At 32.6% G+C, this 12,762-nt stretch overlaps 1 protein-coding gene and 1 pseudogene across 1 annotated transcript; both read left to right on the top strand.

The window, feature by feature from the left end:
• Positions 1 to 3,802: 3,802 nt before the first annotated feature.
• LOC135137058 (DNA ligase 4-like) lies at positions 3,803 to 6,833 on the top strand. The gene has a single exon (XM_064066599.1). The coding sequence runs from the start codon at positions 3,803 to 3,805 to the stop codon at positions 6,338 to 6,340; it is 2,538 nt and encodes an 845-aa protein (XP_063922669.1). The 3' UTR covers positions 6,341 to 6,833.
• Positions 6,834 to 8,446: 1,613 nt separating this feature from the next.
• On the top strand, positions 8,447 to 11,555 carry LOC135137049 (DNA ligase 4-like; annotated as a pseudogene).
• Positions 11,556 to 12,762: the final 1,207 nt, after the last annotated feature.

Raw genomic sequence — 12,762 nt, 5'->3', positions numbered from 1 at the left:
GGGATTTTTCAGTTTACTTGTTATTCAATTTTTCGATCTTACGATTTTGCAGGTTTTTGATTTTTTAATTTTTCGATTTTTTTAAGGTTTCGATATTTCGATTTCACTTTTTTGATTTTCAATTTTTCGATTCTTTAGATTCTCAGTTTTACGATTTTTCAGTTTTTCGATTCATCAGTTTTTCTTTCATTTTTCAGTTTTTCGATATTTCAGTTTTGGAACTTTTCAATATTTCTGTTCTTTGACCTTTCCAATTTTGAAATCCAGAGATTTTTCGATGTGTCGACTTTTTACTTTTTCGATTTTAAAATTTTTTTTTAAGATTTCTCTATTTTTTGGTATTTTAATTTTTCAATATTTAAAATTCAAAATTTTTCGATTTCTCGATTTTTCATTTCATCTCTTCCATTTTTCAATTTTTCAAATTTGACATTTATAAACTGTCAATTTTTCGATTTTTCAATTAATTAATGTTTTGATTTTCCCATTTCTTTACTTTCGAGGGTTTCGATATTCCTGTTCTTCAATTCTTTAATTTTTCGATATTTCAGGTTTTTTATTTTTCATTTTTTAGTTTCGATTTTTCGAGTTCACTTTTTGGATTTCTCGCTTGCTCAATTTTTCGACTTTTTAGGTTCTCAGTTTTTGGATATTTCAGTTTTCGGATTTTCCAGGTTTTCCATTTTTCAGTTTTTCGATATTTCAGTTTTGGGATTTTTCAATATTTCGATTCTTCGACTTTTCGATTTTTGGCTTCTGGAGTTTTCGATGTGTCGGTTATTTTACTTTTTCGATTTTTCAATTTTTCGATTGCTTAATCTTTCGATTTTTCGACTTCCCGGTTTTAGATTTTCTGTTTTCAATTTTCGTTTTAAATTTTTGAATTTTTCAATGTTTTGATTTCCCGATTTAGTTTCCCATTTTTAGTTTTTCTTTCATTTTTCAGTTTTTCGATATTTCAGTTTTGGGATTTTTCAATATTTCGATTCTTCTACTTTTCGATTTTTGACTCCTGGATTTTTCGATGTGTCGCTTTGTTTTTACTTTTTCGATTTTTAAATTTTAGATTTTTTTAATTTTTAAAATTTTAAATTTTTCGATTTCTGGATTTTTCATTTCAGTTCTTCGATATTTCAATTTTTTCCAAGTTTTCGAATTTTTCAAATGTTTAGATTTCTTAATCTTTTGATTTTTCGACTTCCCGGTTTTAGATTTTATGTTTTTCAATTGTCATTTTGTCAAATTTTCGATTTTTTAATTTTTCAAATTTGATTTTTATAAACTCTCAATTTTTAGATTTTTCAATTAATCGATGTTTTGATTTTCCCATTTCTTGACTTTCGAGGGTTTCGATATTTCTGTTCTTCAATTCTTTAATTTTTCGATTTTTCATTTTTTAGTTTTTTTAAGGTTTCGATTTTTCGACTTCACTTTTTGCATTTTTCGATTGCTCAATTTTTCGACTTTTTAGGTTCTCACTTTTTGAATATTTCAGTTTTTGGATTTTTCAAGATATTAGATTCTCAGTTTATCTTTCAGTTTTCAATTTTTCGATATCTCAGTTTTGGAATTTTTCAGTATTTCGATTCTTCAACTTTTCGATTTTTGACTCCTGGATTTTTCGATGTGTCGATTATTTTACTTTCTAGATTTTTTAATTCTTAAAATTTTACATTTTTCGATTTCTGGATTTTTCAGTTCAGTTCTTCGATTTTTGAATTTTTAAAGTTGTCGAATTTTTCAAATGTTTCGATTTCTTAATCTTTCGATTTTTCGACTTCCCGGTTTTAGATTTTCTGTTTTTCAATTATCATTTTGTCAAATTTTCGACTTTTTAATTTTTCAAATTTGACTTTCATAAACTCTCAATTTTTCGATTTTACAATTAATCGATGTTTTGATTTTCCCATTGCTTGACTTTCGAGAATTTCGATATTCCTGTTCTTCAATTATTTAATTTTTCGATTTTTCATTTTTTAGTTTTTTTTAAGGTTTCGATTTTTCGACTTCACTTTTTGGATTTTTCGATTGCTCAATTTTTCGACTTTTTAGGTTCTCAGTTTTTGGATATTTCAGTTTTCGGATTTTTCAGGTTATTAGATTCTCAGTTTATCTTTCATTTTTCAGTTTTTCGATATCTCAGTTTTGGGATTTTTCAATATTTTGATTCTTCGACTTTTCGATTTTTGACTCCTGGATTTTTCGATGTGTCGATTATTTTACTTTTTAAATTTTTCAATTTTTTGATTTTTAAAATTTTAGATTTTTCGATTTCTCGATTTTTTAGTCCAGTTCTTCGATATTTGAATTTTTCAAGTTTTCGAATTTTTCAAATGTTTTGATTTCTTAATCTTTTGATTTTTCGACTTCCCGGTTTTGGATTTTCTGTTTTTCAATTGTCATTTTGTCAAATTTTCATTTTTTTAATTTTTCAAATTTGACTTATATAAACTCCCAATTTTTCGATTTTTCAATTAATCGATGTTTTGATTTTCCCATTTCTTGACCTTCGAGTGTTTCGATTTTCCTGTTCTTCAGTTCTTTAATTTTTTGATTTTTCAGGTTTTTGATTTTTCAATTTTTCGATTTTAAGGTTTCTATTTTTCGACTTCACTTTTTTGATTTTTCGATTTTTCTTAATCTTTCAATTTTTGGACTTCCTGGTTTTAGCTGTTCTGTTTTTGAATTTTTCGATTTGTTAATTTTTCATTCCCGATTTATAGAGATTTGATTGTTCAGGTTTTCGATTTATAAATTTTTCAATTTTTTATTTTGGCCTATTTCGGTTTCTCAATTGTTCGACTTTTCGACTCCACGATTTCTTGATCTTTTGATTTTTCGATTTCTCGGTTTTTCGATTTTCCAGTTTTTCGATGTTTCGATTTTTCAGTTATTCGATTTTTTAAATTTGGAAGTTTCGATTTCTCGATTTTTCGTTATTCGGTTTTTGAATTTTACATTTTTTCGATTTTCTGATGTTTCACTTTTCGATTTTCAGTTCTCCGATATTTCGATTTTTCAATGTTTCGGTTTTACGATTTTTTAAGGTTTCGATTTTTCGATTATTAGATTTCTCGAATTTTCGATTATTTTAATTTTTCATTTTTTTTTCTCACTGTTAATATCATACAGTGTATCGAAAACAACCACAAAAATTGTCACTAAAAACATTTAAAAATGCATACAAAATAGAACAGTGTTTCCAAAACATTTTCCCGAAAAAAATCCATTGGGTTATTACGATTTTAACAATATTCTTAGTTTAAGACGTTTTGGTAGTATGAAACACAAATAAAGAATTAATTCTTAGTTAAACAAAATATGTAAAATCATCTAAATATGTACCAAAAATATTCACTTAGTCGTTATAAAAACCGACCGAAACAACTATTTCCTGCAGAAATTATAGTCCAAACGAACCAAATCGCTTCTGAACGCTTAGAGTCGACATTGGCCTGAGCGCGGTCTGGTCTGTAGATCAAACAAGTTCTCAGACGACGAGTTGTAGTGAAACAAGTTTTTTTATTAGCATCGACTATTTAAATTTGGCGCTGGAGGACTCCAATGTCAATAAGGGTGGATTTGCAAAATCTATGGTTATGACAGCTGTCAAGGTTGTCAACAGATAACCTTCAATTAATACTATTTAACACTAAATATCTGTATATATTGAAAAACTAGTTGTAAATATTGTTTGTGTATCCTTTAAAATGTACATTTAATTGTCTAAGGTGGTATTCCCGGTCGTATAATTATAATTTCCAAATTATAGGTTATCTTCCAGGTCCTACTTTTCACCAAAATGAACTTCGCCGAACTGTGCGACTTCCTCGAAACCCTAAGAGACACCAAAGGCGCAGCTGAAAAGTCCAAACACACAAAATCATTTTTCACAAAACTGCGAGACCGACGCCACGAAATCCACCCAGTTTTGAGGTTAGTCGTCCCAAGACTGGAGCGCGACCGCCCCTCCTACCGAATAAAAGAGTCCAAAATCACCAAACTCCTAATAAAAATGTTAGGCCTGCCCCCTGGCAACGACAAAAACCTCCTCCTTAAATCCGTAACGGGCTCCAGCGTCGACTTCGGCGACATAGTCTACTCAATCCTGAAAAAATACATCATAAATAAAGAAATCGGTCTCACAATCCACGACATCAACACCTACTTGGACCAAATCGCGACCCGCACCTCCGACACGGGTCTCGACGACCAAATCCTCGAAATTTTCCGCAAACTCTCCCCCAAAAACATCAAGTGGCTGATACAAATTATCCTCAAAGACCTCAAACTGGGGATCAGCGATAACACGATCCTCAACTGCGTGCACGAAGACGGCGCCAACTTCTACGCCGCCAATAACAACCTGAAAAAACTGTGCGAGGTTTTGCACGACCCCAAAGTAAAATTGCACGAGCTCGAAATTAACATCTTTGAACCCTTCAAACCCATGCTTTCCAAGCGATGCGACGCGTCGAACTTCAAAAAATGTTTTCCGGACGCGAAAACTTTTGTTACGGAGAATAAGTTCGACGGTGAGCGTTTTCAGTTGCACATGGAGGACGGGAAATTTAAGTATTTTTCACGAAACGGCTACGATTTTACGAATTCGTATGGGGCGTCGTTTGAAGACGGGATTTTTACGCCGTTATTAAAAAACGTTTTTGATTTAGAAACTAAGAGGGTGATCCTTGATGGAGAGATGATGTTGTGGAATAAAAAAACGAAGCGGTTTGGGTCAAAAGGGATGAACTATGACGTCAAGAAACTCGGTTTGGGGAAGTATCAGCCGTGTTTTTGCGTTTTTGATATACTGATGCACAATGATACGATTTTGACTAACCAATCGTTGCGGAAAAGACTGCAAATTTTGAAAAAAGTGGTCAAAAACCCAGTGGAGGGTGCAGTTGTTGTGAGTAAGTACTCAGAAGTGAGCACTAGAAGTGACGTTGTTGATGCTCTTAACACTTCAGTTGATAATAACGAGGAAGGCATAGTCGTTAAAGATACTTCTAGTGTGTATAAATGCAGCGATAGAAATAGCGGTTGGTTTAAAATGAAGATGGAATATTTCGATGATGTGGTTCACGATTTGGACGTACTAATGATGGGTGGAACGTACGGCTCGGGCAACAAACTCAACTCTTTCATCGTTGGAGTGTCTGCAGGAGTGGGCACCTTTTACTCCCTCGGAAGCATCAGTTCGGGTTTGAACGACGAAGAGTTAGACTTGTTAAGCGATAAATTTAAAACACACGGTATAGATTTTAAAGACTTTAGCACAAAAACCAAAGGCAAGCTATTTTTTGGTCGGGAAACCCCTCATGTTTATATAGAGCCGGAAAATTCGTACATTTTCCAAATCCGAGCGACCGAACTAATCAGAGTCACGAATGACGCAGTCAAGTGTCCCTACACTTTACGATTTCCTCGTGTGTTGAAAATACGCGACGACAAACCACCAGATGACTGTTTATCCATGAACGAATTATTAGAACTGAGTCAGAATAAAACCATCGTCAAACTCAACAAAAGACACATCGATTTGGACGAGATTATATCAAAAGCGCGACCTTCTAAGAAAATTAAAGTCGAAGTTGTGAGTTTCGAACAACCGGATGCAGGTGATTTTTTAAAAAATATACGTTTCTATGTTGATTCGGGTACCGAAAAATGGGGAACTGAGGAGATTTATCACTCTATTAAAAAACTAGGCGGCGAGGTTAGCTATCGCCTGGAACCCAACGTCGACATAGTGTTGATTTCAAAACTAAACACGAAAATATCCAACGCCATGAAACAATCAAACGGTTTTGATATAATCCACGTTGATTGGTTGCGACGGGTTTTGGAGGATCGCGAGTTGGTTGATTATAAATCAGACGAAATATTTTATTGCGGTAGTAATTTTCGTCGAAATCTATCCACAAATTTGGATCAATTCGGTGATTCGTTTATGGCAAAAACATCCAAAGCGTCGTTGCAACGTGCTTTCGACATGATGCGCAAAAAGGACGATTTTTTGAACACGAACGACGCGCTGGCGGTTAATGATAGGTATTATTTTAGCGATTATGTTGCTTATTTTGACCGTTTCGAGGAAATTAACAATCCTGGTTCAAAACAAATTTACTATTCGTATCCGGACGAACTAGAGTTTGAATTTTATAAAGGCGCTGTGAATAAGGAATTGACACCCGAAGTTAATCTAGTCGTGCTAGCAGAAAACAATCACGATCGTAAATTATTAATTAGCAATTTTATAGAAAATAACGGTTTACCGAAAATCGAGATCGTAGCAAAGGATTTTATCTTTGATAAAATTTCGAGCCAAGCGTGATGTGTATATTAGGAATATTGTATTATGTATATGTGAGCAACTTTTAATAAAGTATTTAGCAAGTCGTTGAGGTCAGATCACACACGTCTCAAATATGTATATTTATTCTTGTCAAAAAGCACTCAAATTAACACACCCAAACGGACGAAAAGTCGACTGCGCGTACAAATGTCAAATCGTTATTAAAGTACAATTCGTTACCAAAATGTATATAACAGTCTAAAATATCACAATCAGTGCAGTTCACTTAATAATGGCGTTGCTGACGGAGTCAACTGAGAAACACTTGCAAGTGCAAGCGGTCACCGGACACTCCGAATGTTCACTGCAAAAAAAAATATTTTTTTTGACAGCTTCAAGTGGGATTTATAAACTTGCTGTTGACGTTGCGGATTTAAGTTGATTACTACAAAAATTTACCATTTTAGAGATGTTTTAAGTTTCTTGTCGAAAAAAGTCTACACATATTACGAAAAACACAAAAAATGTAGCCCCGCCCACCCACCCTATCTCAATTGTGATGATTTTTTTTATTGGTCGTGAGCCAAGAGAGCGGAGCTTAACTGCAAACTCCATATTTCCGTGCAAAAATTAACCATTTTCAACGTGCTTTAAGTTTCTAAGAATAAAACAAAATTATCACAATTGAGAAGGGGATGGGTGGGCGGGGTTTATATTTTGCCGTTTTGTTTTAATATGTGTAGACTTCTTTTCACAACACGAAACTTAAGTCGTGTATGTATATTAAGCAAAAAGAGGCAAAATATAAGCCCCGCCCACCCGCCCTATCTCAATTCGGATGATTTTTTTTATTTGTCGTGAGTCGAGGGGCGGAGCTTAATAGCAAAATCCTCATTTTTCTACAAGAAATAAAAAACATGATTTTGAGTATCGTGTTGTTCAAAAAATACTATTATATTAAGAAAAAATTGCTCGAAGGATATTTCGACAGAACTTCCCTCGTTCCCAAAGTGCAGCCCAACAAATCCTGGTCCTTTGATAAATTACAAAAAATACCGAGGAATCAACCGAAAATCGAAAATTGAAAAACCGAAAATTCGAAATCCGATAAGTCGAAAGATCGATCGAAATCGAAAAACTGAAAAAATGAGATTCTGAAAATTTTCCAAAATTGAAATGTTGAAAAACTGAGAAATCGAAAACTTGGAAAATCGAGAAATCAAAAAAATGAAAAGGCGAGAAATTTTAAAATTCGAAAAAATCCCAAAACTGAAATGTCGAAAACTTGAAAAATCGAGAAATCAAAAAAATTAAAAGTCGAAAAATTTAAATATATACATACAGACTAAAAAGTTTAAAATCGGGAATTCGAAACATAAAAAATCGTAAAATCGAAAACTAAAAATCAAAAAACTAGAAATCGAAAAATCTGCAATTAAAAAAATCGGAGAATTGAAAAATCGAAAAACTAAAAAATCGGGAAATTGGAAAACTGAGAAACCGAAATTGAAAAATTGAAACATCAAAAGATTGAGAAATCGAGAAGCCTAGAAATCGAACAATCGAAAATGAAAATTTTGAAATTGGAACATTTAACTTAAACATCGAAATCTGGATAAATTGGAAAATCGGAAAACTGAAAATTGAAGAATTTAAAAACCGAAAAATTGAAAACTTGAAAAATCAAAAATTGAAAAACCAAAAAATCTAAAAGCGAGAAGTCGACAAAAATCGAAAGATTAAGAAATAGAAATATCTAAAATTAAAAAACGAAAAATTAAAATGTCGAAAAATTGAAAAATGAAGACATCAAAACAATGAAAAAATCTAAATATCGAAAAATTCCAAAATTGAAAAATCCTAAAACTGAAACATCGAAAACTTGAGAAATCGAAAAATTGAAAAATCTAGAAATCAAAAGATCGAAAAATTGGGAAATCGAAAAATTAAAAAATAGAGAAATCGAAAATTTGAAGAATCGACAAACTGAAAAATCCTCAAACTAAAATGTCGAAAAATTGAAAAACCAAATACATAATCTAAAGGCGAGAAGTCGAAAAATGGAACGATAGAAATATCGAACATCAAAAAAGTGAAAAATTTAACATTTAAAAATTCGAAAAACAGAAAATTGAAAACCAAAGTACTAAAAAACTGAAAAATCGAAATATTTAAGATTTAAAAAAACTAAAAACTAAAATAAGAATCGAAAAATTGAATCGAGAAATTAAAACATCAAAAAATCGAAAAATTTGAAGAATCGAAAAACGGAAATCGTAAAACTGAAATGTCGGAAAATCGCGAAATCGAAAAATCCAGAAATGGAAAATTCGGCAAATCGAGAATTTGAAGAATCGAAAAATTGAAAAATCTAGAAATCAAAAGATCGAAAAATTGGGAAATCGAAAAGTCGAAAAATCAAAGAATCGCTTAATAGAGAAATTGAGGAAAGGAAAAATAAAAAATTACGAAACGCCAAAAATTGAGATATTGAAAAATTAAAAAATTTGAAGAATTGATAAATTGAAGAATCGAAAAACTGAAATCGTAAAAACGAAATATCGGAAAATCGAAAAATAAAAAATAGAGAAATCGAAAATTTGAAGAATCGACAAATTGAAACATCGTCAAACTAAAATGTCGAAAAATTGAAAAACCGAATAATCTAAAGCCTAGAAGTTGAAAAATCGAGCGATAGAAATATGGAAACATCAAAAAAGTGAAAAATCTAACATTTCAAAATTCGAAAAGTAGAAAATTGAAAACTAAAGTACTAAAAAACTGAAAAATCGAAATATTTAAAATTAAAAAAAAACTAAAAACTAAAATCAGAATCGAAAAATTGAATCGAGAAATTAAAACATCAAAAAATCGCAAAATCCAGAAATGGAAAATTCGGCAATTCGAGAATTTGAAGAATCGAAAATTGAAAAATCTAGAAATCAAAAGATCGAAAAATTGGGAAATCGAAAAGTCGAAAAATCAAAGAATCGCTTAATAGAGAAATTGAGGAAAGGAAAAATAAAAAATTACGAAACGCCAAAAATTGAAATAATGAAAAATTAAAAAATTTGAAGAATTGATAAATTGAAGAATTGAAAAACTGAAATATGGGAAAATCGAAAAATAAAAAAATAGAGAAATCGAAAATTTGAAGAATCGACAAATTAAAAAATCCTCAAACTAAAATGTCGAAAAATTGAAAAACCAAATAATCTAAAGGCGAGCAGTCGAAAAATGGAACAATAGAAATATCGAAACATCAAAAAATGAAAAATCTAACATTTAAAAATTCGAAAAATTGAAAATTGAAAACTAAAGTATTAAAAAAAAACAAAAACTACAATAAGAATCGAAAAATTGAATCGAGAAATTAAAACATCAAAAAATTTGAAGAATCGAAAAACGGACATCGTAAAACTGAAATGTCGGAAAATCGCGAAATCGAAAAATCCAGAAATGGAAAATTCGGCAAATCGTTGTTAAAAAACGTTTTTGATTTGGAGACTAAGAGGGTGATCCTTGATGGAGAGATGATGTTATGGAATAAAAAAACGAAGCGGTTTGGGTCAAAAGGGATGAACTATGACGGCAAGAAACTCGGTTTGGGAAAGTATCAGCCGTGTTTTTGCGTTTTTGACATACTGATGCACAATGATACGATTTTGACTAACCAATCGTTGCGGAAAAGACTGCAAATTTTGCAAAAAGTGGTCAAAAACCCAGTGGAGGGTGCAGTTGTTGTGAGTAAGTACTCAGAAGTGAGGACTAGAAGTGACGTTGTTGATGCTCTTAACACCGAAGTGACGTTGCTGATGCTCTTAACACCTCAGTTGATAATAACGACGAAGGCATACTCGTTAAAGATGTATAAATGCAGCGATAGAAATAGCGGTTGGTTTAAAATGAAGATGGAATATTTCGATGATGTGGTTCACGATTTGGACGTACTAATGATGGGTGGAACGTACGGCTCGGGCAACAAACTCAACTCTTTCATCGTTGGAGTGTCTGCAGGAGTGGGCACCTATTACTCCCTCGGAAGCATCAGTTCGGGTTTGAACGACGAAGAGTTAGACTTGTTAAGCGATAAATTTAAAACACACGGTATAGATTTTAAAGACTTTAGCACAAAAACCAAAGGCAAGCTATTTTTTGGTCGGGAAACCCCTCATGTCTATATAGAGCCGGAAAATTCGTACATTTTCCAAATCCGAGCGACCGAACTAATCAGAGTCACGAATGACGCAGTCAAGTGTCCCTACACTTTACGATTTCCTCGTGTGTTGAAAATACGCGACGACAAACCACCAGATGACTGTTTATCCATGAACGAACTATTAGAACTGAGTCAGAATAAAACCATCGTCAAACTCAACAAAAGACACATCGATTTGGACGAGATTGTATCAAAAGCGCGACCTTCTAAGAAAATTAAAGTCGAAGTTGTGAGTTTCGAACAACCGGATGCAGGCGATTTTTTAAAAAATATACGTTTTTATGTTGATTCGGGTACCGAAAAATGGGGGACTGAGGAGATTTATCACTCTATTAAAAAACTAGGCGGCGAGGTTAGCTATCGCCTGGAATCCAACGTCGACATAGTATTGATTTCAAAACTAAACACGAAAATATCCAACGCCATGAAACAATCAAACGGTTTTGATATAATCCACGTTGATTGGTTGCGACGGGTTTTGGAGGATCGCGAGTTGGTTGATTACAAATCAGACGAAATATTTTATTGAGGTAGTAATTTTCGTCGAAATCTATCCACAAATTTGGATCAATTCGGTGATTCGTTTATGGCAAAAACATCCAAAGCGTCGTTGCAACGTGCTTTCGACATGATGCGCAAAAAGGACGATTTTTTGAACACTAACGACGCGCTGGCGGTTAATGATAGCTATTATTTTAGCGATTATGTTGCTTATTTTGACCGTTTCGAGGAAATTAACAATCCTGGTTCAAAACAAATTTACTATTCGTATCCGGACGAACTAGAGTTTGAATTTTACAAAGGCGCTGTGAATAAGGAATTGACGCCCGAAGTTAATCTAGTCGTGCTAGCAGAAAACAACCACGAACGTAAATTATTAATTAGCAATTTTATAGAAAATAACGGTTTACCGAAAATCGAGATCGTGGCAAAGGATTTTATCTTTGATAAAATTTCGAGCCAAGCGTGATGTGTATATTAAGAATATTGTATTATGTATATGTGAGCAACTTTTAATAAAGTATTTAACAAGTCGTTGAGGTCAGATCACACACGTCTCAAATATGTATATTTATTCTTGTCAAAAAGCACTCAAATTAACACACCCAAACGGACGAAAAGTCGACTGCGCGTACAAATGTCAAATCGTTATTAAACTACAATTCGTTACCAAAATGTATATAACAGTCTAAAATATCACAATCAGTGCAGTTCACTTAATAATGGCGTTGCTGACGGAGTCAACTGAGAAACACTTGCAAGTGCAAGCGGTCACCGGACACTCCGAATGTTCACTGCAAAAAAAAAAAAATGACAGCTTCAAGTGGGATTTATAAACTTGCCGTTGACGTTGCGGATTTAAGTTGATTACTACAAAAATTTACCATTTTAGAGATGTTTTAAGTTTCTTGTCGAAAAAAGTCTACACATATTACGAAAAACAGGAAAAATGTAGCCCCGCCCACCCACCCTATCTCAATTGTGATGATTTTTTTATTGGTCGTGAGCCAAGAGGGTGGAGCTTAACTGCAAGCTCCATATTTCCGTGCAAAAGTTTACCATTTTAAACGTGCTTTAAGTTTCTAAGAATAAAACAAAATTATCACAATTGAGTGTTTTGTTTTAATATGTGTAGACTTCTTTTCACAACACGAAACTTAAGTCACATATGTATATTAAGAAAAAAGAGGCAAAATATAAGCCCCGCCCACCCGCCCTATCTCAATTCGGATGATTTTTTTTATTCGTCGTGAGCCGAGGGGCGGAGCTTAATAGCAAAGTCCTTATTTCTCTACAAGAAATAAAAAACATGTTTTTGAGTATCGTGTTGTTCAAAAAATACTATTATCTTAAGAAAAAATTGGTCGAAGGATATTTCTACAGAACTTCCCTCGTTCCCAAAGTGCAGCCCAACAAATCTTGGTCCTTTGATAAATTACAAAAAATACCGAGGAATCAAACAACCGAAAATCGAAAATTGAAAAACCGAAAATTCGAAATCCGATAAGTCGAAAAATTGAAAAAAATGAGATTCTGAAAAATTTCCAAAATTGAAATGTTGAAAAACTGAAAAATCGAGAAATCAAAAAATTGGAAAGGCGAAAAATTTTAAAATTCGAAAAATTGAAATATGTACATACATGCATAATTAAAAGTTTAAAATCGAGAACTCGAAACATAAAAAAATCGTAAAATCGAAAAATGGAAAAATCAAAAAACTAGAGATCGAGAAATTGAAAAA

This window comes from Zophobas morio, unplaced genomic scaffold (genome assembly GCF_036711695.1).
Source record: "Zophobas morio isolate AGI-343-1 ecotype UQ-CSIRO unplaced genomic scaffold, CSIRO_AGI_Zmor_V1 ptg000004l, whole genome shotgun sequence".
NCBI classification, from domain to species: Eukaryota; Metazoa; Arthropoda; class Insecta; order Coleoptera; family Tenebrionidae; genus Zophobas; species Zophobas morio.
Note: the sequence above shows the minus strand (reverse complement) of the source record. Positions and strands in the feature narration are given on the sequence as shown.